This window comes from Poromitra crassiceps, assembly GCF_964638095.1.
Source record: "Poromitra crassiceps genome assembly, chromosome: 9".
Classification (NCBI taxonomy): Eukaryota; Metazoa; Chordata; class Actinopteri; order Beryciformes; family Melamphaidae; genus Poromitra; species Poromitra crassiceps.
In genome coordinates, this window is record NC_139630.1 from 52,348,713 (window position 1) to 52,374,724 (window position 26,012).

The 26,012-nt window shown below is 43.0% G+C and overlaps 2 protein-coding genes across 2 annotated transcripts; one reads left to right on the forward strand and one right to left on the reverse strand.

Annotated features, from left to right (window-relative positions):
- Positions 1 to 1,355: 1,355 nt before the first annotated feature.
- On the forward strand, positions 1,356 to 8,015 carry tbpl1 (TBP-like 1; the record flags this gene model as incomplete). The annotated part of the gene is given in 8 exon segments (XM_083643550.1): positions 1,356 to 1,374; positions 1,377 to 1,397; positions 1,400 to 1,542; positions 1,746 to 1,828; positions 2,368 to 2,431; positions 2,577 to 2,680; positions 5,063 to 5,157; positions 6,337 to 8,015. Coding segments are annotated over 8 exon segments (612 nt in total). The 3' UTR covers positions 6,420 to 8,015.
- Positions 6,652 to 25,258, reverse strand: slc2a12 (solute carrier family 2 member 12). The gene is made up of 6 exons (XM_083643549.1): positions 25,123 to 25,258; positions 23,216 to 23,339; positions 16,150 to 17,448; positions 13,549 to 13,671; positions 11,578 to 11,710; positions 6,652 to 10,018 (listed from the first exon to the last, which is right to left on the reverse strand). The coding sequence occupies exons 2-6, from the start codon at positions 23,325 to 23,327 to the stop codon at positions 9,937 to 9,939; spliced, it is 1,749 nt and encodes a 582-aa protein (XP_083499675.1). The 5' UTR covers positions 23,328 to 23,339; positions 25,123 to 25,258; the 3' UTR covers positions 6,652 to 9,936.
- Positions 25,259 to 26,012: the final 754 nt, after the last annotated feature.

The following is a 26,012-nucleotide window of genomic DNA, read 5'->3' on the forward strand; positions in this document are numbered from 1 at the left end:
TTTAGCCACGCCAAAGTATTGGGTTACATGGCATAGCTGGTTAACGCTAAGTTAGCTTGCGACATAAGTTCACTATTAGCTGGCAGTTAACGTTATGCTGGCTAAAATTAGCTGGCATCAACCAAATAAGCAGATCAGTGGCGTTACTATGCAGTACCACCGAGCGTTTCCAGGTTGCATTGACTGTAAATAAAACCCCAAGTAAATACAACTTTATTAAAGTTACCTAACGTTATCTGTTATTTCTCGCAGATGTCAATTTGACACATGCTTCTTTGACTCGCACTTCCTTATCGCAAGTTGAAGGGAACTGCAAGCCCAAGCAACACCCAAGCCCCAGGTATCAATTGAACTGGTGCAACAATTGAGGTGAGTGACTTCTGAATCTGTACTGTACCGTCCTAAACATCTATATATATATATATATATATATTAGGGCTGCACAATTAATCGTATTTTCATCGTCATCGCAATATGAACATGCGCAATAAACACATCGCAAAGACTGCCTGAAACGCAATAAATAACAAAAGTGGTTTTATTTACATGCGTCATGCATTCCCACTCAGCATCTGATCATTTTGTCTTGTGTTGTAAATCCAGCATACATCTTTCCCTTGCAACAGTTCGCTCCGCCCCTCTGCCAAAGCCCAAACATGCTCCGTGTAGTTTCAGCTAGAGTCAGTGTGTATTTCATTTCTTTATTCAGTGGGCATAGGCTATGTTTGGGGTCTATGTTAGCATTATTAAAGCAGAAAGACATAGGAACTCTATAGCTAATATGCATACTTTCATATTTGTTTATTTATCGCAAGTCGTATCGTCATCGATATATTGAACAATGTTATCGCATCGCAGATTTTCCTCATATCGTGCAGGCCTAATATATATATTTGTTAAGTGAAGAGTTCCACAACACCCAGACACTATCTAGTACACATTACCCACACACAATCAGTGACCTTTCAGGAACTTATGGTAATACACTTGTATGTGATGCCGTTTTTAAGCTGTGCTTCTGTGATAAAAAAAAATAGACTTGTGAAAACATCGGCCTTGAAAGAAGAAAAAAGTGGTGACAAGCTAAGATGTAGCTATGTTGGATAGCAATCTAAACTTAAAAAAGGAAAATAGGAGAACTATAAAAATAAACAAACAAACAATTAATTCAAATAACCCTGTGTGTTAGTGTGGAATATACACCTCATGTAAAAATTTTTTTTTATATAAAATGACAAATGAATAAATGTCTTAACACCAAATAGCAATAATAAAGCATGTTTTATTTGATTTCTTCCAGCCTGTCTTGCCTCCCCATCCGTCCTTGGTGATGGTGATGAAGGTGTTGTTGATGGATGTGTGAGGAGAAAGCCCCGGTGGTTCCCTCGCTGCACCACACGCTTCCACATGGATTCCAGCAATGAGGAGGCGCTCGACATCATCGTCACTAATGTGGTGGCCACCTTCACGACCAGGTGTCACCTCAACCTGCGCACCATCGCCCTGGAGGGAATAAATGTCATCTACAAGCCTGAAGTAGGGGTACGCAAACCTAAGCATGTGAAAGAGGGAGAGAGAGATTCTCCCGCTCGCTTCACCGCATTATCAAAGATTTTTTTTCTTTATGAAGGTGGTTATATGGACTACATCAGCAGATATTTTTTTTTACAGTGTAATGTTGTTTTTTTGTTGTTGTCTTCTATTCATTGTTTGACAAGTCTTACTCTCTGTGTGGTTGTGTTCAGAAAGTCTTGATGAAGCTCCGCAAGCCCAAGATCACTGCCTCAATTTGGTCCTCAGGGAAAATCATCTGCACTGGAGCCACCAGGTAGACACTGCACGAGAGAGACACACACACACACACACACACACACACACACACACACAGTCACACACAATCACACAATCTCTCGTCTACTAATCATTAGCAGACTGGCAGCTAAAAGTCTTAGGCAACACAGAGAGGAGCGTGCACAGTTAACCATGTGAACAACTGCCACTGCACACCGCAAATGGAGGAAGCAGGTGCCAGAAGGCGTTTCCATTTTATGTAACCCGAGCAAAGTTGGCTGCTGGTGACCATGGTCGCCTCACTTCCTTATTTGTCAGTGCCGTCGTGTTGGCTTCAGCTGAACCTTTGGATGACATCACCCATCAACAGGAAATAATGTGGTGGCATTGTCATAATGTGACATGTCCGCCCTGTCACTGATGCTACAGCTAGCAGCGCAACAGTCATCACTCTGAAGTTACTCTAAGGTTGCTAGTTACTTTTTGTGTGTGGTTTCTCATGTGTATGGCAAACGTATATGTACGTATACCACACAGCTATGCCCATACTCACTCCTGCTTTCCTCTCTCGCCCAGTGAGGATGAGTCGAAGGTGGGTGCCCGCAGGTTGGCACGCTGTCTGCAGAAACTCGGCTTCAGGGTGAGAACAATCATACAGCTGTTTACAGTGTTATTCTTGATGTCTGTTTTTCCCCCCACTAGCTTGTCAGTCTTAATTCCTATGCTAACTCATGATAAGCTATGCTGTATTTGTGTGTGTGTGTGTGTGTGTGTTGTCTGTCCAGGTGCGGTTTACAGACTACAAGGTGGTGAATGTGTTGGCAGTGTGCTCCATGCCCTTTGCAATCCACCTCATCGACTTTACCAAGAACAACCGGCCCATTGCCAGGTACCACACAGCAGGATATTGATGCCATCACATCACTTGTATCGTCAAAGTCGACATTAAACCGTACATAATAGTCTTACCGCGGTATTCGGTGTTACCGGGGTTACCCGGTGGTGAGACATACACCGATTACATAACGTGCCCACTGGGAACATCTTTTGTTTTTATGGAGGAAGAATTGAAAGGAAAACTCCGCAGTTTCAGCATGCGCCGATGTAAATTACAAGCGCTCCCTCTGGGCTGCAGTGTGGCTCCACTGTTCTGGTTAGACCAGCAACTAACGTTAGTTAACGCCATGCATCTTATGAACACACATTATGCCCTCATACACATGTAGGTAAGACCCTTAGCTAAGCCTGCATGTGCATTCTGTTGTCACTGCGGGCCATCTCTGGAAATGTCCCTTTTTTTCCACAGCGAAAAGTCAATGCTAAATTAGCATCAATGCTAGCGGGAGGGAGGGAGGACTTACCAGCATTCAGTCATTGCCTGCTTACTGCTGCTTGCTGGTATTGTTAATCCCATGTCAGAAAAAGTCTCCAGATGTGTCGCAAATGTTAGTTTCTTTTGAGAAAGATTGTCTCCACGCCACGGGCGTCTGAATAGTTGTCTCGAGTTAGATGCAGCCATGAGTTGTGATGCAGCCAGTGTTGTATGACTGTGAGCGTCCATGCTAACGTTAGTACTTTAAACAGGAGCAGCGTGCGTCTTGTCTCTATGAACCTACAGAATGGACGGTTAAAGCATAGACTCTTGCTTACTTTAAAACTTGTATTATCAACATACATATAACGTAACGTTCGCTCTAGTCTAGCTGCTAAGGATACCCGACTGGTGTCTCACTGTTATTGTTCCCGGGAACAACATGCACTAGTAGGAACTAACAATCCGGTGTAACCGGTAACACCGGTGTTGTCACGTGTTTATTACCCGGTGGGAAAATATCCACACCGTGGCATCCCTAGTACATAATCATAATCATTGTCGTCATCAACTTGATCACCACCATCCTGACCTAGGTTAAGCAGTGTTCGAATCGGAAATCATTTTTTACGTTTATTTTTGCTTTGCCCGGTTACAAACCAGACCCATTTGATATCATTCTAGAAATCCTTATTTTCTAAAAAAATTAATATATTCCCATTAAGAAACCGATACACAAAGATGGGGATCACTCAGAAAAGGCCATTTTGACGTCGTCATGGTAACCGCCTCTGCACTGAGAAACAGGGCATTACAACTTCTTGTTGCCAGCTCTGGCCTTCACTAAATCGCTCCACAACCTGCCCAAAATGAACATTAGTGAAGTACAGAGACTGTCTGTTGACTCCTGCACCGACACTATAAGTTCTTCAGCTAAAGTGACCTCTTGGTTCTAAAGTTGCCACAGGAAGTTGTAATACAGCGGTTGCTCACAATGTAAAAAGGGCATATTTATTGTTGTGATTCATCTTTGCCTGGCATAACTGGACTGCAACACTGCTGGGACATGGACTCAATACAATACAAAGTGCTACACCAAAGAAGCACCACAGTCCAGAACTAGGGCAGGCAGGGAAGCAAGATCACCATTTTCAGAATGTGTTTCCCTCTCTTGATCTTATTCTATGAGTTTGAATTGTATTCAAGTCTGAAAAATGAGGTATTAATACTGCATACACTGGCAGATAATCACTGATTTGATCAAATTTACCCATGGTACTAAAGTCTTTCACTGGTCTTAGTCTCCAAAGAATGCATTTTTCACCCATAAATCACCTTGTTTTATTTATGCACTATTGTTTTATTAATAACTGTGCTGTCTTGCTGGATTTTTCCTCATCTCTGGTGGCATGCAGTGCACAGAACAGACAGAACACAGAACCTTCATCCATAGACTTTCCACAACATAATAAATGACAGAGGCCATGTGGAGGTGTAACACACAGAAAGTACCACCACCAGAATATGTTGATGCTGGCTCCAAAGCGCCGTGTATCAAAAGAAAACAACAACACTCGCCTTTTAAACTCAACTTTACTGGTGAATTCAGTATTTATTATAAGGAGAGAATGACCCCTAGTGGTGGGAGCACTGCTCACCGCTTCAGTAGGAGTTTGACACTAGAGCAAACAATCATTATGTCAATGTGGATTACAAAACTCCTTTCTGTAGTCAGCCTTGGATTCAGCTGGCCTTTTGAGTTCAGACGCACTTGACTCGACGCTGTCTGTGTGTGTCAGTTATGACTTGACGCTGTGTCTGTGTGTGTCAGTTATGACTTGACGCTGTGTCTGTGTGTGTCAGTTATGACTTGACGCTGTGTCTGTGTGTGTCAGTTATGACTTGACGCTGTGTCTGTGTGTGTCAGTTATGACTTGACGCTCTGTCTGTGTGTGTCAGTTATGAACCGGAGCTCCATCCTGCTGCCACGTACAGGATCAAACATCTCAAGGCCACTGTACAGGTGTTCTCCACCGGCAGCCTCACAGTTACAGGTATCTCTCACACACACACACACTTGCACAAGCACTCTGTTGTTTTATATATTATTTTTATTCAGTTTTAGTTTGAACACTGTATGTTTAAGTACAGTACAAGTATATGCTTCATGAACTCATTGCTAGTCGCCTGCTCAACTTGCATGCGCTTTGCAACCCCTCACCGTATTATAGTAGTGAGATAGAACCCATATTTTGGAGTGTTTTGGTGGCATCTCGGCATGCTGAACTGAAAACTCTGTAACATACACCACACTCGACTTCACCACCACAGACTGTATGGATTGAAGCTGCTGCTGTAGTGGGCCAATCACACGTCACATTACAGTGATTGGCTGGGAGCAAAACCATACAAATGATTTAATTATTTTCTAGATGTGTGTACAAAAAGGATTGATTGCAGGTATTGTTTGACTGGAGAAGGTTTGCTACTACTTGGTATTGGGTTATTTTGCTCGATAAGTAAGGTATCCAGTAGTGCTGATACCCAGCCTCTCTCGTCAACACTCACACAGCTTGCATCATTTTCTAGATATATATTTTGTCTGTTTTCTCTGTCCACTCATGTAGGTAACTTCTTACATAGCACGTAGAGCACTAGAGGGCACTAGAGGGCACACCAGCACCAGTTTTTTACTCTCAAGAGTTCCAGGAAGTAAGGTCCTGGATTAAGCAGCACTGTCGAGTTGCAGCACAATAGACAGTTTGTGTTGTACTCTGAAAGGGTTTTTTCCCCCTTGAATCAAATTGTACATCATCAGCTTTATTTTAGCATGCAAAAGTAGCGCGAGACACATTCCTGGCTGTTCATTGGCTAATGAGTCTCGCGTTTTGGTCCTCCGCTGACGCCACTCTCTCTCTAGAGGACACTACTTACAACCAGTAAATCAGTTTCTAAATGACCTAATTCCTCAAGGAATGTTACTTCGCAAAGTTAAATATTAGATTTGCCTGTTTCTTGTATGGGTGCCATGGGTTACTGATGAGGCTTAACATAAACAAGGAATTAACTGAACTATAACTGTCTCACTAATAGTGTGGCATTTATGTCTTGACCTTTCTCTGTCTCGGTGCTCTCTAGCCTTTTCACTATGTGGCTTTATTGCTTTTGTTTGTTTTGATTTTACTCAATTTGTTTGGATGTTCTCGCCCCCCCCGCCCACCCCCATGTCTCAGGACCAAATGTGCAGAATGTGGCCACAGCTGTGGAGTATATCTACCCTCTCCTGTTCGAGGTTCAGAAACCCCTCCGCAACTAAAACCATGGTAACGAGAAGACGGGTCCCATCAGTTTGTGATGAAGTGAAGAAGCACCTTATCCTTGGATGTACTTGTTTTTATCTCTACCTGTTATCTGACTGACTGGATATTACCTGGATATCTTTTTTTTTTTTTTTTTTACCAGAGCCCCAATAGAAGTCTTACAGTTAACTTCTGACAACATTTTGAATGTCCTTGTGGACCAGTTTGATCTTTGGATTTTTAACAGCCTGAACTTGACCCGCAAATTGGAAGTGCAAATATACCATCCAAACGTAATATATGCCCGAGTGAAAACTGCTCCTCCAAACCTGACTGACACTGAAGGCGGGGGAGGTTTGAGCGGAATGGAGCAGACGTCCATTGGAGTTTGCTCTTATTCCTCGGTGTTACTGCATGAACGCAAAAAGGCCGGTCTTCAATAATCGAACCATTTTAAACGCTTATACCATTATAAGCACCATTAAATAATGGTGATCGCAAAGAGAGTCAGTATTTTAACACTGAGATGCCTCACCTTTCACCCTATATATTATATACACAACCACGCGTCCACTTTCTATGTCACGTACTCTGGAAACATCTCCGTCCACGCAATGGCTTGTTTGTAGATGTAGAATTTGCCCTTAGATACAAGGTACCACTCTGTATTACCCCTATTTTAGCTGGGAAAATCAAATAATCATTGACCCCTAACAGTGGTCAATGATTGTGCCACTGTTCTCGACTGCAACACAGAGGCAGACTGGTGGACTCTGTTATGTACAGTACATAGGATCTTATCCTTGAGCGCGCGCGCACACACACACACCTATTCACAGTATATTCAGTTCTAACTTATCTAAATGGTTGCTTCCTTACATTCCCCATACTTTAGTTGTCAGCTGTTGACTCCAAATGTGCTCTGAATGCAGATGATGTTCCCTTGTGTGATTTCCGTTTAGCATTGTTTCCCAGTTAATAGGAGAATTCACTGAATTTGACAATTGTATCTTCCAGACTTGGAAATTGGCTAATTGATACAAACCCCTCACACAATAGCATTCCTTCAGTCAAGGAAAAGGAATGTTAGGAGGTAAGCATTTTTAATTGCAACCAACTTCACCCTTAGTTCCTAATGTCAGCATTATGGTCAATGGCAGTTGGACCTCTGGTCCTAGATTTGTGTATAGAGGCAACTTGTGTACGTACAAAAAAGCATCTGACGGGGAGGATGCTGAGAGAAGCGTGTCTTTCACATGATGTTTAATGTATGTGCGATAGAGACGTTTTTGAACCGTGTCCACCTGAGGATTTGGGACACTGTTCAGAATTTTGTATTTTGTATAAAAATAAAAAACAATGTTTACTGAATAAAATAGGCTACCATAGGAATACTGTTTACTGTGCTTTGCTCTCTTACCCCTTTTCTTTGTTCTCTTTTTATGTATGTAAATCCTAACATGACAAATTGAGTGAGTGATGCAACTTCCACAGAATCTATTGCATCAAATGCTTTTCAGAGATGTTCAATCTCACAGACTCGATAGATGAATTTCTACATTTTATAACATGATGGACAAAGATATGAGGTACAAGGACAAATGACAAAATGTGACATTTTAATTGTGAATAAGTCAACCCAGTCGTTTTTCTTACAATAAAGCATTGCAACAGTTAATCAACCTAGTAGTATATTTTGGCATCACTGACACAGGTAAAAAAAAAAGTATAAAAAAAATTCATCACAACTTCTAAAACTGTTCTATCCTCTACCCAATATTATGAACCTACCTGATGAGTTGTAATAGTCTTCCCTTGATTACTTGTTCACGGTAATGGAAGAGACGTCAGGCTCCTCCCGAGTATTTCAAGAGGAGGGAAGTGTGAGTGAAAATTCATTGATTGCTTATTGATTGGTTGTTGATCATTGACTGTGTTTAGTGTTATGCGATGGCCTTCTCCCCTCTTAGACCTGCTAGTGTTCCAGGAACATCATTGAGATGAGTCAGCTCATTTCTGCTGTCCTCTCTCAAGGCTTCGTGCTTGTGTGGGAGTAGAGGAGATATGATTGTATTCTTCTGGCCATCTGTGAACTGGGCGAAGGTTGAAATCCCTAGAGAACTAAAGTTTTCTGACTTCATGGAAACTCACAGGTCCAGAGAGTGGGGGCTATCTCGGGGTGCCATAGAGAATTTCAAATGGACAAAGGCCACATTTGAAATAACACAATTGGCAGGACTTTTGTCCATTGGTCAATGATCAACAATCAATCAATGAATTTTCACTCACAGAAGGCTCAAGGAGAAACTACTGAGGCCTTCTGCCCAACCATACCTTATTCCTGTACCATTCAAATAGCCATGTAGCTTACAGTAGAAGTTGTAGCGTGACTAGGGTGTCAGCAATGTTAAAGGGTGCTATTAGATTTGAGTGAGCAGCATGTAAAAAACACTTCGGATTTTAGAAATTGGAATTAATTTGGGATCCAGCAGCAGAGTACCAACAAGTGTTTAGCTGCATCATCATTTGGCAAGATTAGTATTTGATTTTCTAGTACATCTTTGGGATTCCAAAAGTAGCAATCTTTTGTAACTGTCCTAACACCTCCAAATGTAAATCAGTTGTAGCAATTCAGTTGGGGGTAATCAGTGTTCAGAAGATCAATTGGCCATTTTTGACACAGAAGTTGAATCCAGGAGCAAAGAGGAAAAGAACATGACTTCAACATTCGGCTGTTAAGACAGACGGCAGACGTTCACCCCGCGTCACCTCCGGGACCAAGCGGCACCACGCCTCATTCACAACAACTATGGCGGAACCCATGAATCTTTTTAGGTATCGTTTTATAAATATTAGTTTTATTTAACATAACTTTTTATAGATCATCTTTGTAGACTTAGCGTCAAACTTGGTCTTTCTACGTACTTTCTCAGAATTGTAACTTACCTTATTAACTGCAGCCATTTCCTCTTCTCTTTCTCATCGCAAGGAAAGCGGTAGAATAACAGTTGAATGTTTTTTTTAGTCTGGGATCTATTCAAAACAATGAGGGACACAGCAGAGAGGCTTGGCGCTTGGACCCGGAAGTCGTATTGTCGGGAGGTCATAGCTTAACAAGAGAATTGGGGCTCCAATCTTAAAAATCAAAGGGAAATATAGTGAGGGAGTGAATAATTCATGTCTCATGACTCAATTTCAATGAGTAGGAGCAGCCCCTGAGCTATTCTCATTTGAGCAAATTCATACTTCAACTATCTCCATTCTTTAATTCCGTTCTACATATGTGCAATCTCTGCCATCCCTCCTGTTCTGTCTGCCATCCCTCCTGTTCTCTCCTAACTGTAGCAAAGAGAAAGAGCATGGAGACGATACCATCACAGTCAGCTGGAAACGGGCAGGTGCATCATTTGTGGGTGACGCTGCGTGTGAGGTCTGTTAATGTCATCATGTACTTGATCCTCGCCCTTGGCATGTAGGTCTCTCCTTGAGGTGGTATTGGTAAAGTAGTGCTCTCTTAAGTCTCTCATTAAGATGTTAGCCGGTGTCACTGGGCTTGCTGATGATCAGGTTGTCCTTGGGTTGGACCCGCTTCCAGAACCTCACCTCAAAATGCTTCCTGGGAAGGCAGGGCGAGAGAGAGAGAGAGAGAGAGAGAGAGAGGGGGGGGGGGGGGGGGGGGGGGTTAGAGTATGTTTTGCTTTTGGAAAAACATTTAAACTTTTCAGCATTTTCAAAATTTTACAAATTGATGCATAATCAACCAACAGTAGCATCTGCATGATGGACACCTAGTCTAAAACCCTGCTGCAGGCAAGGCTAAAAAAAACAACTGTCTGGTGCAAATCCCAGATCCAGTTCATTACCAAAATTGAATCAACTGATCCCTGGACCAAGGGCTTTCTATCCTTTCTTTTGAAATTTAATTTTTTACTTTTTGAAATCTCTTGCTAACAAACAGACAGGAGTGAAAACATGGCCTCCCTGAGAAGTCAGCTCAGGGCTTACAGGACTAAGGCTGAAGATAGAAAGGACCTCAGTTTGGTCCAAACCCCATATCATAAATAAGATACCTTAAGACCATGTACCTTAATTTATCATGTGATGGTGGCACATTTGAGATTGCTTTTGAATGAAATATTGGTTGTGATGATGTGGGCTACATGCACGCTGAAGTGTAGAGTAGAAGCCAGTTGTGCAGTTGTAGTGTGGGTGAATATAATTTAAATCTAATGGTTGCCGAGAGAGGGCGCTGCTGGCATCTAGTTCATAATTGAGCCACCTAGAGGTGCTGTGGGTGTAGTCATATAGCCTGATATTCACACTGGATGTCCATTTCTTACCACGCCATTATTTAGTCTGAGATTGACTCTAGGTTTGCTATTTTCTGTGTTGAGGGGGGTGTTGATTTTCGTTGAACCAATCACTAGTGACTGATATTTCCGGCCACTCTGATGGTATTTTCAGTTACACTGATGCTGGGTGTATTTACCAACTTTACCAAGAATGTTGGTCGTTTTGGATTTGTCTTTGCAAAGACACTATGTGTGATGAATGATTTCAACAAATATTCTGCCGAAACGCTAATGAAAAACCTGAACCATTCAAACTTTAGTCCCTTGAATTGCTGTTGATTCTCTCTGAATCATTCCACCAAATCTGAAGAGTGGGTGAGTTGTGATTCAGGAGTTTGGAACCAGACTAGTGATGGGATGTAACCACTTAGCTGCACGAATTATCAATTATATTACACTGCGCAACCTCGCCCGCAGCTCGGCTGCTGCGATGTCACAATGCCTATGACATCATCATCAGTGATGTCATAAGACACCACTGAGATGCCCTTGAGCAAGGCCCTTAACCCCAACTGCTCCAGTGGGGCTGATTAGTGGCCAGCAGATGAGACTTTGGTTATTGACCAAAATCATCTTATGACATCACTGATGATGCCATAGGCACTGAAGATGTCATAGGCATTGTGACATCATCAGTGGGACAAAAATTGAAACAGACAGAGCCCACTTGCTCACTTTTATTATAAGGATGGAAGGATGGAGGATGGAATCCAAGTTTTCGTAACAGTGCCTAGTTTATTAGCACCAAGAGGTGTTTATTTTAGGTCCTGTGTAGTCTATTGGTAAAATCAAGTTGAGGGTGTGTGTAACAGCTGCAACTCACTTCTTAGCCAGTTCCTTTGATATCTGCTCCAGCGTGCGTCCCTTGGTCTCCGGGACACAGAGGAGGACAAACACCAGCAGAACAAAGCTCATAGCAGCATACAGGAACATCACATTAGGAAGGCCAATCGTCTCTGGAAAAAGGACAACACACACACACACACACACACACACACACACACACACACACACACAAACACACACACTCAATGTGCCTCCTTGCCCGTTACAGTCGTTGGGACAAAGTTGCATTAGGGGTAAACTGGACGGGTGGTTCCCAAATGGTGTGCCTAGGGCGTGAGGCAAGTCCAGGTGTGCCTTGGGATTTTGTGACAACCATACATTACTACCGGTATTGCAAATACAGTCTAAAACTATACAAAAAGTTGCTGCTTCGATGTAGTAATTTGGTGAAGTAGTTTCAAATTAATTCCTGAATTATTTTGTTAATAAATAATACTTCACGAGTAATATAGTTGTTTGTCAAATTTTATTTGGCATTAGTAAATTCAAAGTTTAGAGTGCAGATGACACGTGTTATAGAGGTTATTTTGCATGGATATAGGTGTGGCTTGAGATATTGTCTTGCCCTTTGGTGTGCCTTGGGTGCAAAAAGTTTGAAAAGCACTGAGCCAGACTAACAGGAAAGGAATCACTGGCATGTGACCAGATCCATGACCACACTTACAAAAGCTGCTAAACCCTACATAAACCCTTGCACAAGTGACAGATCACCTATCAAATGATGCCAAGTTTAGATAAGGACAACTTAAATCTTCTACTGTACGTGCGAGTCTAGTCTTTGTGTGTCACTGATCGGGCGCTATTATGATTCTGCAACAGGTAGGCAGGCAGTCACTCAGTGGAAAATGACAATATTCTGAATTTGATAAGGGTCATGTAAACAGCATATTCCAGTTGCATTTTCCGAATTTGCCCTTTTTCCTAATTTAGCATTTTCAGATTAAAACATGTGGGTTATTCCAGTACTATTCAGGTTTTAGGAGGATTCTTTGATCATGTATACAGTGCATTCGGAATCTGCGTCTCAATCAGGGTTTTTACTGCAGTTTGCGACGCATGTTGCCTGTTTGTGGTCAGCTGATGTGTGCTAGAAGCGAAGAGGCGATATAATCATAATCCACCGTCTCTGGCATGCGAAAAGATCGGGAGGAGATGAGAAACATCGATTTAAAGAGAGAGTGGTGCCCACGGAAGTCCAAAATGCTTGCGAGCCTGCGAGATAATAACATACTGGCCTACTTTTTATGAAAGACTTGGATGTGCAAATATCGCAACGCCAAACTTTCCAGCAGCAAGCTCCTGAAATGGACCAAGTGATGCTGGTAAGAATAGCACTGCTTTGTTTATTCTCAACAGAAAAACTCAGCTGATTCTACCTGCATCTCTCTCTCTCTCCCCCCCTCTCTCACGTGTCGGGGAGGGCGAGCAACGGCTGTATGTAAACGGGAATATTAGTGGATTATTCATTTAGTCGGAATATTGTCATTTTCCGAATATGGGCAAAAACCGGAATATTGTCTCCATGTAAACGTAGCCACTGACTCATCAGTAGTGGCAACTTCTCTTTCTTACAGGATGTAAAGTAGCAAATGTGTTCATCTTCAAATCTCATGCTATATCACAAGTTTGTAGGTGAAGACGCATATTATATAGTTTCTGATTAATATTATTATTTTGTTTGTTCTTCAGACATCTTTCTTCAGACACATCTACCTTTCCAACTGGTGCTGGGCGAAAGATAAAATTGCAGATAAAAAGAGAGACCCTGATAAAGCTCTATTAAGGTTACCATGTCTGTAAGGATTTGTTGTGGAGCACAAATGCTGTGTGCTGTTGGTCTGCTAGTGAATTATTGCCCTCGTGTTAGGCCAGTCTCGGAAATAGTGCAGCCATATTCCAGTTGGCGCATGGACCCCATATTCAAATACTGTACATTACAGACACACACCTGTAATGGTGAGGAAGGTCATGGAGATGAGCAGGTTGGTGGCCCAGTTGACAGCTGACACCACAGACACAGCCATGCCTCTGACGCCCATGGGGAAGATCTCACTGAGAACCACATACACCACTGGAACAGACACGGACAAACACAAGCACACAGACATCAGATACAGGTGATAGTTGAACAGACACGGGCAAACACAAGCACACAGACATCAGATACAGGTGATAGTTGAACAGACACGGACACACACAAGCACACAGACATCAGATACAGGTGATAGTTGAACAGATACGGGCAAACACAAGCACACAGACATCAGATACAGGTGATAGTTGAACAGACACGGGCAAACACAAGCACACAGACATCAGATACAGGTGATAGTTGAACAGACACGGGCAAACACAAGCACACAGACATCAGATACAGGTGATAGTTGAACAGACACGGGCAAACACAAACACACAGACATCAGATACAGGTGATAGTTGAACAGACACGGGCAAACACAAGCACACAGACATCAGATACAGGTGATAGTTGAACAGACACGGACACACACAAACACACAGACATCAGATACAGGTGATAGTTGAACAGACACGGACACACACAAGCACACAGACATCAGATACAGGTGATAGTTGAACAGATACGGACACACACAAACACACAGACATCAGATACAGGTGATAGTTGAACAGATACGGACACACACAAACATCAGATACAGGTGATAGTTGAACAGACACCGACACACACAAGCACACAGACATCAGATACAGGTGATAGTTGAACAGATACGGACACACACAAACACACAGACATCAGATACAGGTGATAGTTGAACAGACACGGACACACACAAACACACATACATCAGATACAGGTGATAGTTGAAGACAAATAATATGATCCAGCATGCGTTTTTGTACAATATCGTTATCTGACTATTTTGCTGTGTGTTATATACAGTAGGTCAGGTAGAAATCATTGCATTAGCAACTGAAGTACCAGAGTTGCAGTATAAAAGCATTGAAGTCTGGCACTATGTTGCTTAGATCTGGGGCACTGGGGTGTACACTTTAAGCCGATTTATTAAACCGTAACCCACAGTTGAACTTTGTACTCCATGTTACCTCGTGTCACTTTGGACATGTTTCAAGCTGTTTATCAGCACCAAATACACCAACAGGCTTTTTTTTTGCACAGCAGAATAGGCAAACATGTGCATGTTGCGTGTCCGTGTTTTAAACTTTTAATCCAACCAAACACTGGTATGAAAACATGCCCTCTCAGCCATGGCATACGGGGACATGCATATATCCCTGCTCTACACAAACCGGTTCAACAAGTTAGGCAAGGCCAAATAATCAAGCACGATTCATTTATGTAAATGTTGTGTGTGAATGTGGCCTGGTGTCAGTGTAGGAAATTGAAAAAATATTTTGGGGGGAACTTTTGCCCCACTGTCTAAAAAAGTGGGGGCATTTACAAAATTTCGGGGGCACTTAAAAAAAGTAATTGGTGCATAAAGTTCAGGGTTGCCACGGGTCTGCAAAGTGAAAATAATCAAGGATTTTAAAATGCTTGGATTTATAAACAGGTCCTTAAAAGTGCTTGGATTTAGCCTCCCAGAATCTCTGAGTTTGAGCCTTGTAAAGTCCCACTGATTGTCACACACCTGAGTGTGCGAAATTTGTTCTCCGCATTTGACCCATCCCCTGGGGGAGCGGTGAGCGGCAGCAGTGCCGCGCTCGGGAATCATTTGGTGATCTAACCTGATCGCTGAGCTGTCATTGGCTGGTGTGCTCTCTCGTAGGCGTGCTTAGCTCAAATATGCGGCTGGTCGCCTAGGTAACCTGCGGTGGATACATTTTTGTCTTAATCTCTTTTCTTCCCAGGCTTTATTGCTTGAAAACTGCTCGAGAAGTCCTTGAAATATATCATTACAAAACAGTGGCAACCCTAAAGTTGCTAAAGTGTCATGTGTGTCTGTGTGAACAACAGTGCTGTTTGTGTGAGTGTGTTGTTCATCATATTCTTCTGGCAAACAGCTTGCAGTTGCTGAGTGTGTTAGAGATGGAAATGGAAATTAAATTGATTTTATTTAATGTAAATAAAATGATCCAAATCTTGGGGGCATTTTTTGCCCGTTGATCAGGGTTTTTAGGGGCCTTCTGAGATTTCTTGCGGGCATTTTTGCCCTTGCCCGTGGCTAATTTCCTACACTGCCTGGTGTAAATGATCCCATACTGAGTGAGTGGGTGGGTGAGTGAGTGAGTGAGTGAGTGGGTGGGTGAGTGAGTGAGTGGGTGGGTGAGTGAGTGAGTGAGTGGGTGGGTGAGTGAGTGAGTGAGTGAGTGAGTGGGTGAGTGAGTGAGTGAATGAGTGAGTGAGTGGGTGAGTGAGTGAGTGGGTGGGTGAGTGAGTGGGTGGGTGAGTGAGTGGGTGGGTGAGTAAGTGAGTGGGTGGGTGGGTGAGTGAGTGAGTGGGTGAGTGAGTGAGTGAGTGGGTGGGTGGAAGAGGGAGGGAGTGAGTGAGTGAGAGAGTGGGTGGGTGGAAGAGGGAGTGAATGAGTTTGTATGAGTGTGTTCTTACTGGGCCCGAGGCTAATGGAGAAGGCTGCCACATACACCAACAAGCTGATCAGTGACACCCACTTCAGTGAGGATGACATCATCTCCACACGACTCCTCCCTCCTACTGATCCTCCAATCTCTTCGTCCTTAGTCCTCAGCACCTCTGCCTCCTCACTATTCCATTGGCTGGGGAAGGCAGTGGTCCAAACGTCACTGTTATCCAACTGTGGATCGGTACTATTTGAATCCCACACCTTGTGGGTGTGGTTTAGTCCAGACCCACTCTGACACAGGCTAGTGATGTGCGTGTGGCTTTGCAACGTCACCGCGCCCAACGTGGCTAGTGACATCCCCATAGCGACAGCGCCCACGCACAAGAAGCTCTTGGGTCCCAAACGGTCGACCAGCAGCACAGCAGGGATGGTGCCGGCCACTTTGACTACTCCCAACCCGGTGGAGGCCAAGGTCGCGGCGGCGTCGCTATTGAAGCCCACACTGCGGAGGAGTGGCGAAGCGTAGGACAGGATGTTGGGCTGACCAGTCACCTGTTGGAGGAACACCAAGGCCACGCCCGTTAGCAGCCGCGAGCGCAGGTTAGCCTTGGTGCTAAACAGCTCCCGGAAACCGTGTTCGGACTCCTCCTTCAGCCCCGCCTGGATGTCCCTGAGTTCCACCTCCACGTGCTCCTTCATTCCACACCTCAGCCTGGCCAGCACCACCTGAGCCCGCTCCACTTGGTCCCGGGCGACCAGGAAGCGCGGGCTGGGTGGGAGGAGCAAGAGCGCGCCGCTCTGCAGCAGCGCCGCGGGGATCACCAGTCCGAACGTGTACCTCCATCCGTGGGGCAGAGCAGCAAAGGCGTAGCTACAGCTGAACCCCATCAGCACGCCCACCACCACCATCAGCTCGTACAGGGTCACCAGCAGGCCCCTCCTCTCCCGCGGCGAGATCTCCGCAATGTACAGGCAGGCCGCCGTGCCGGACAGCGCCGTCCCCATGCCCACTATCACCCGGCCCAGGGTCAGTGCAGCGAGCGAGGTGACGGTGATCAGCACCACGCTCCCTCCCACCACCAGGGCGGCGCTCAGCAGCATCGAGCAGCGGCGGCCGTAGCGGTCCAGGAAGGGGCCCCCGGCCAGGCAGATGAGCAGGGCGCCCAGCAGGTGGGAGCTGACCAGCTGTTCCTGTTCCTGGCAGGAGAGGGAGAGGAGGCCCCGCAGCTGCAGCAGGACCCCCGAGGTCAGGCCCAGTTCATAGCCCAGCATCAGGCCGCTCAGAGAGGCCGCCACAGACGCCACTACCACCAGCCAGCTGCAGCCTGTAGAGGGAGACAGAGAACGAGAGCCGGTCCCTAAGCGTTTTGAGGAGGAAAACCTACAATGCATCTCTCTACAGGATATATAACCCGTAGTCACTACGGGTTATATATCATGTAGAGCAGGGGTGTCAAACTCATTTTAGTCCATGGGCCACATGCGACCCAATTTGGTGTCAAGTGGGCCAGACAATGAAAATCAATAATCAATAACTTATAAATGACAAAACCTCAAAATGTTCCCGTTTATCTTAGTGTAAAGAATTACAGGTACAACCCTACAACACGTAGGCTACTGTAGGGTTATCTCAGCTACCATCAAGCACATTATCGACTGTCTGTACTGTGTGCATTACAATCAGGGGTGTAGTGGAGGGTCAACGCAAGTAAACAATTGACCCACCCCTTTGAAATGAGGCAGATAGTTTACTCACCTATTCAGATCAACTGTATCAATCAATGAGGGCCAATCAATGGGTAAACTACTCACCTTGGATAGTTTACCCACCTGTGCAATTCTCTATAGTCAAGCAAAGGTAATAAAAATAGCTGACCATTTAGTGATTAATACAGATAACATGAATAGGCTACTTCATATTTAACTTGCTGCTGAAACCTGGCACCTCTTAGCCTTCACAAGTGCATCACATTGGATTGAAGGACTTCTCAGTGCAATTTTCACACTTTGCAAAGTCATCCTTTGGGCCGCATTGGACCCTTTGGGGGGCCGGATCTGGCCCCCGGGCCGCATGTTTGACACCCCTGATGTAGAGTGTAGTGTATGTGAGAACACACACACACACACACACACACACACACACACACACACACACACAACATAAGATAACCTCCAGATCTCAAGTATTACAGGTCGAACAGTGAAGCTGGTATATTTAGGAGACTATCACTGACATGCAATAGATCTATTGTAACCGATACTCAGGTTTACTGGACAAGGTTATAATGTGAGGACTACATGATCAGAGTTGAACTACTGAGTGGGTAGGTGGCTTGATTCTGTCATGTTGGACTTTTCATGTGGACTTATTTTGTGTAACAGTACAATCCATCATCTATGCTGCACTCTGAGAACATTAAGGATCTCCAGATGTTGCTTAACGGACACATCTGGATATCATTAGCCTATATAGGATGTTTTTTTTTTGCTGTCTTGTGTGGCCTATACGTCTGCTCTCATGGCGGTGACCGTCTAAAGCGGGCCTGCTGAAAGACGAGACCACGTGACACACTGAAAAACAAGGTGGTTAGAAGTTGCACAAACCTGTGTGCTAGTGCAGATGTTTCTAAGTACTTTTGAAGCAAACAAACTTGAGGTGTGTAAGGGGGGGAAGGAACGGCCAATCATTGGTTGAGGTCCGTGCAGTCGGTGGTCTTAACACTGCTAGCTGAGTAGAAGCTCGACGTCGTAAGTTCATAAAGAGACTGTTGCAACAATCTTGTAATCCCTCGTGTGTGTGTGTGCGTGCGTGTGCGTGTGTGTTTGCCTTGCTGAGCCAACAGAGACAGGGCACCGTTAACCAGGTAGATAAGGAACACATGGTTAGACACTGCACACTGCATGCAGTGTGCGAGCTTTCTTTTTCTTTTGTCACTTTCTGCCTCGAGCTCTGCACCTGCCCTATTCAGGTTTGGATGTGCGTGTCTCTACTTTTTATCATTATCTTGTATTAACTTCGCGTCACCACCAGGCTCTTCTCGGGGAGAAAGAGCCTGGTCTCCTGTTTACAAGGGATTTTGTCACTCGACCTGTTTCCGGCCTAGACCCCGCCCTAGACAGGAAACAAGCAGCGGAAACAGAATAAGAAAATCAAACAACAAAACAAAAGATGGACATCGCGGATTCACAATATCACATACATGTATTTTAAGCCAATACAGAAGCTGTTTTTTTATGAGGCTCTCGGCAACAAAGAAGTTTTTTTGGTGCACTTGTTTGCTGTTTCCTTGGTTTACGCCCCCAATGCCAAAAGCAGTGTAAAAGGTGCCCAGACTACAGGCAATGTACACCAGATGTGTTACGACTGTGTGTGCTCATGAGGTCCGGTAGAAGGTATAGAATTCCAAAGTGTAAATACAATAGATATAAACACTCCTTTGTCCCTCTCTCAATTAAGCTACTTAACGATAACTAGATGCTCCTTCCTAAGGGACTTGAAATGCATAAGGGTGTATGCAATTTTGTCTTATGTTTTTGTGTCTGATGTATCTGTCTGTGTTAAATGTCTGTACGCAGCTGGGATCTCTGTCTCCAAGACAAATTTCTCCCAAGGGAGACAAATAAACTGGAACCTTGAACCTTGAACCTTGACTGCGTTGCGGATCCGGCAAAACTGATGCATCGACTCTGGCCCATGTTAATAGATGGGCAAAAAAAATGACGCACCTGTTCTATTTTTGTCGGAGCCCGCATCCGTCTGACAGATGACATGAGTGTGGGTCTGTTCGCAGCCGTACCGGAGCCGTAGCGCATCTGTTCCGGAGGCGCTGTACATTAGCCCTAACAGTGTAACTCCCAGCATTTGATTGCATTATTAGTGTTTATGTCCTTTGTACCTTGTGTCCATGTGGACATAAATAAATCATTTAAAAGCGACACACGTAGCTGACTAGATATTTCATGTAAAACGGTGCAAAACAAAGAGAAGATTGCAGTTTACTGATGATCACCGTTGGGAAATTCAGGTGCCACAGCAGCAGTTGGCGGCGCCAACAGTGCCGAGAAGGAAGTCAAGTACAAGAAAGGCAATAAAAAAAAAGAGGTAGTAAAATAAGATACTATGAGAAGAACTGTAAGGATATTTGGACATGATATGATCTTGATGTAATGGCACAATGGTCATAAATCTCAAAATGATCGCTTTGTTTTACCGTCTATTGCTGTTGACCAGTTTGACAAACATCTTTCCTTGCTTTGAATAAAGGATAAATACGCATTAGGCAACTTGAATGATTTGTTTTTTTGTTTTATATATATATATATATATATATATATATATATATATATATATATATATATATATATATATATATATATATATATATATATATATATACCTGTATATATGTAGTATATATATATATATATATATATATATATATATATATATATATATATATATACTCCAAAGAGCATATATATATATATGCCACTTGTTTCTCTTGTTCTAATAGCATGAGTATTGCGTAACCCAAGAAAAACAAAGGCACAGCTGCAAGCTAACTCATGTGGCGATTCCTACCAGTCATTTGCTGCACGCCACCATCTTTCCCGATCCTTTCTAAGTGCCATTTTGTAATGGATCACACATCCAGTATATTATTGAGTATGTGTATTTTGTAACTGTAATGCTCTTGTAATAGATCTTTTTTTTTATTGAATAATCTGATTGCAATTATGACATTTGATGCCTGGTAAACCAGCCGGACACGTAAACTCACTCTTCATTTTGTTCTGTTTGTTTTGTCTGGTAGAAGGAAATGAAATGTGAGTTCACGTGACCAGCTGGTTTACCAGGCTAGCATTTGATATCAACACAAATACAGTAGTTGTGAAAAGTTAGTTGAACAATGAGTTGATTTGAACTGTTTTTAGCTCCTCTGACCATGTAGTTTAGTGAAGCTTAGCTACAGTTACAACATTGAACCATGCAGCTTGCACATTTTTTCCACCCAAGTGGAAGGATTCCTTTCAATTCCCATTGGTAGTTCTGTAAGAGACATTTTAAGTGGTTTGTTTAAGTAAACTTTCAAGTAAATAAAGATTAAAGAGCAGAATTTTCAAAACTCATAGTTTAGCTTATGAGCAGGTCTCCATCCAGCAACACTGTGACTGTATTTTGTCAGAGGAAATGCTTTAGTGTAAGACAACAGGAATCATCCATCAAAACAAGCTCAGTAGGTCATATTCCATAAGGATTAAATTTCAGTAATCAATATTGAAGACAACAGAGTATTTGTACAGTCATAGACAGTGTTGGGGGTAACTCATTACAAAAGTAACATATTACATGTAATATATTACTTTTAGCAGTAACTCAGTAATATTACTTATAGGATTTCAGTAATATTATACCAGTTACTTTGTCAAGTAACTCAAGTTACAAATTGAGTTTTTTTTTTATCAAAGCACATACCGTAAATTCCGGACTATAAGCCGCGGCTTTTTCCCCGTTTTTTGGCCTTTTTTGGCCCCTGCGGCTTATATAACGGTGCGGCTTATCTATGGATTTTTTCCCCCCAAAAAAAAAAAAAAAAAAAAATCTCTCTTTTTTAGCACTCTTTCTAACTATAAATCCACTTCTGTTTTAATTTCCTCTCTTGCCCTCTTTTCACCACACCGCGGACACTGTGTGCACTGTAAAAAACAACACAGGTGGTGTTGTGTTATGTTGTTTTGTTGAAATGTTAATAAATGGGAGCTTCCTCAAACAGCCATCTCTTTCCCGACAATCCCCTCTGTGCATGAACCCTTACATATGGTAATTAAACATTAAAACACAATAAAAAAAAAAAAAAAAAGAAACATTAAAACACCCGCGGCTTATAGTCCGGTGCGGCTTATATATGTAAAAAACAGTCAACTTTGCAGGTGCGGCTTATACACCGGTGCGCCTTATAGTCCGGAATTTACGGTATTTAAAAAAAGATACAATCATTTCCTAATCAAACTGTGTGTTTGTATGCAAATAACCACTATAGATGTCAATAACAAAGGAAAAGGATAACATTTAGAATTTTGGATTGTTTACACTGACTTCAAGACGGTTGACATTATTTTTCGGGATGGTCCCGGGGCGGCGATGTCATTCTGCTACTGCTGTTGTTTTGGTGAAAGTAATGCAAAAGTAACATAATAAGTAACACGTTACTCTACACAGAGAGTAATATTGTAAAGTAACTTATTACTTTCAAATAAAAGTAACTAGTAATATGTAGTATATTACATTTTGGTCATAGACAGGTAAGACTAAGCTGTACTCAGCCCGTATCATGTTTTCAAAGTAGAGCAGCAGAAACTGAGAGTTAAATAGTTAGGATGGGACCTGTCTAAGGTCAGGATGACCGGGACACCAGCATGATGAGTGTAATAAACAACTCCTGTTTGAGGTGCCGTCAGTGTGAAACAGGTGCAAATGTCAACCTCTTTCTATGTGGATGATCATCAGTTTTTTGCTGCTAGGAATGACTATACCAGGTTAGCAATTCAAGATATTGATTTGAGCATTGCAAAGTTTTATATTAGACAACAAGTCATTGAGTCAGGGGTGCAGGTAGGAGTTGCATTATAGAGTACGGCAGGAATGAGTCCGAAAAATGGCTGCCAACACTTCCGGCTCGTACTGTAGGTGTAAAAGGCAATGGGATTTTTGTATGGGAATTTGGGTTAAATGCATGAAATATGGTCTGTGGTTAACAAAAGTTTATGAAACAACGAAGTTTGTCTTCAGCAAGATCATCTTCACAAATGAGGACCACTGTTATGACTTTTGAAACGTTTTCTGAAAATCGGGTAAAAAATAACTGTTCCTCATTTGTGAAGAGTATCTTGCTGAACACAAATGTCACTGTTTCATAAACTTTTGTTACCCACAGACCTTATTTCATGCATTGAACTACAATCCCTATACAAAGATCCCATTGCCTACGAACCAGCAGCGCAGGGACCTCTGCGCCTACAAAAATACGGGTTATACGGGTATAATGGGTTTTATCCATCAATGGCTTTCAATCAGCTGTGTTGTGTTGGTACCTGTGCTTCTGGGCAGGACCAATTTCTGGCACACACTCCCCTGGGGCTCATGGTGGGAGGTGCTGCCGGGGAGGTCAGAGGTCATCTTCTCAGTCTCATTGCTGGGGTCCATCGTAAGCCACCTCTAGTAGACACAGAGACACACAAACAAACAAAGAATCATCATCTATTTATGTAAAATAAACATGCAATTTAGCCAACTGAAATTCAAACGTATTCCATACTGTAGTACAGTACATGTACTAGTGAGATTGTAACTTAGAAGTTTTGAAAACTGAGACAAAATGTCAGTTTCCTCCCCAAATAGAGATCAAACAGTTGTATCTCTATGCTTCAGAATGGGATATGTTGGCTGCCATCTTACCTGAGTACCATTCTAAACCATTGTAGTAAATATATTATCATATATTGTCTCTGGACGAGCTATCTATACATGTTGCTACAAACCTTTTTCTCTGTGGAAAGATTTTACTATCTCTAATATATCACTCACTGACATGGTTTCAACCCAGAAAGGTTGACCCCAGTCAAATGACTAACACTGTAGTTTGCTTCACTGCGAATAACTCATTCCACCTCTATGCATGACCGGTTCATCAGCTCAGTCACACCTGACACTACGCATCCTATCAATACTCCAGGCGAAAATAAGAATTTGTTCTTAATTAACTTGCCTGATTAAATAAAGGTTGATGATGATGATGAATACTAAGCAGACCCATAGTATGGTGTAGAGAAAATAACATAAACACCTAACATAATATGACAACAACTACCTGATAAGCACCAGACCATTTTGCCCTCAGGAGACTCAGTCCTCCTTACAATGCTGTCACACAAGTCCTGAACTGAGTGCAGTGGTATTTGTTGTGTCCATGGCATACAGTATTCTGTCTTTCTCCAAAGACAATCTGATGTAGGAAAAGTGGTAAAACACAATAGTAATAGTAATAATAATAATGTAATAAAAAAGGCTACTCATCAGACTTCCCCCTCACCGCTCAGGTGTCTGGCCTTAATACTGTTTACACCTGGTTATCATGCCTCTGTGTGCTGGCCTTGGATACAAGCAGGTTTATAAAGGAAAGCCCTGTCATAAATACCAGCTTTGTGAAGTTCTGTTGATTCTGTCTTAGAGGTGTTGACTGAGGTCATTTTGAAGTTTGTGGTGTTTAAAATGTCAACTGTTAATCTAGGTGAGCTTCTCAACTTATGTTACCATTATGTGGATGATGATTTGTGAGAATGTTTTTGTAACTGGTGCACCTACATTTGTAACAACATCTACTTGGCCTCTTGAGAGCCTTGAGAGCTTAATAGTAGCTGCATGTTGCTTTCAAAACACATACGTTTGTTGTCGGACCTCTTTCAAAGCTGATAAATACTTATTATTGACATTCAGCACAATGAAACTTGCTAGTACCACTAATACACTCTGTGATTGTTTGTGATGGAGCAAAAATGCAGCAGCAAGGTCATTCTATGAGGGGCTACCCACCAGCTAACGACAGAAACTGACCACCAACAAAACACAGATTGCCAAACGTCATCTTTTTCAGCTACAGTAATGCTAACAGTTAGGCTAGCTAACTTTGTCGGAGACACTGCGGTTCAAGTATGCGCTTGTAAAACATGATCCTGCTGAATCCAGTATAACATGCAAGTGGCTTTGCCCACGGCGTCGTCGCTTGCAAATGTACAATAAACAAAGTATCACACACACATACACACACACACACGCACACGCACACGCACACGCACACACACACACACACACACACACACACACACACACACACACACACACACACACACACACACACACACACACACACACACACACACACACACACACACTGACAATGGTTGTGCGGTGACAGCTGCCTGTAGCAGCTTCCATACTGTACCTCACGCCCCTCTGCTGGACTGCTCCAAGTTTCCCTTTCTACTTTAGATCTCTCGTTCTCGGTCCATGCGCTTTCTCCCCCGCTGTCTCGGCTTAAAGTTAAAGTTGTTGTTGGTTCCTTCTTCTGGCTGCGTGGCTCAGCTGCCCTCTTTCGCTCGTGTCGGTGCTCGTTGCTTGTTTTGGAAAGGCACTTGTTTTAACCCCGCCCACTTCGTCCACGAACACCAATAGGAAGCGCCTGTCCAGATCAGAGTGATGGCTCTGGTCCAGATGAGTATGGACCTGCCTATAATTATGTATTTACCTCCGCAATGGATGTCACACTTTTCACCAGCATCTGTGTGAGTAGCAGGATGAGGATCTCGCAAAGTTAGGCACGGATTTGAAGGAGAGAGAGAAAAAAAAAATTGTATGAAGGTTGGTTTGGTTATGGGCAGTGTTGGGAGTAACTAGTTACAAGTAACTACTGTAACTTAACTACTTTTTGCAGTAACTAGTAATCTAACTAATTACTTGAGTAATTACTAATTACTTACTGAGTTACTAATTTTATTAACTCAATTATTGAAATAGTAGCCTAACTGCCAGTTAGCCTGGGTAAACCCATCCCCCACGTGACCTGCTCTCAGACCTGTTGATAGTGACTGGGAACTGAGAGAGCAGGTCACGTGGTGGCTGGGTTTACCTAGGCTAACTGCCAGTTACCATATCAACCATACCATATCAATAAAACCAATATAAAGATCAATAAAATCTTAAAATTATTCCCACTTGGTCTGGAAATAGTTATGGTCCCAGTGCGCATCCCAACCTTGCTCAACATTCTCACAGTGAATGAGGTCAACTGGTCAAGTGTCACTGTGTCAGTGATTGCTACATAGTGTTGTTGAA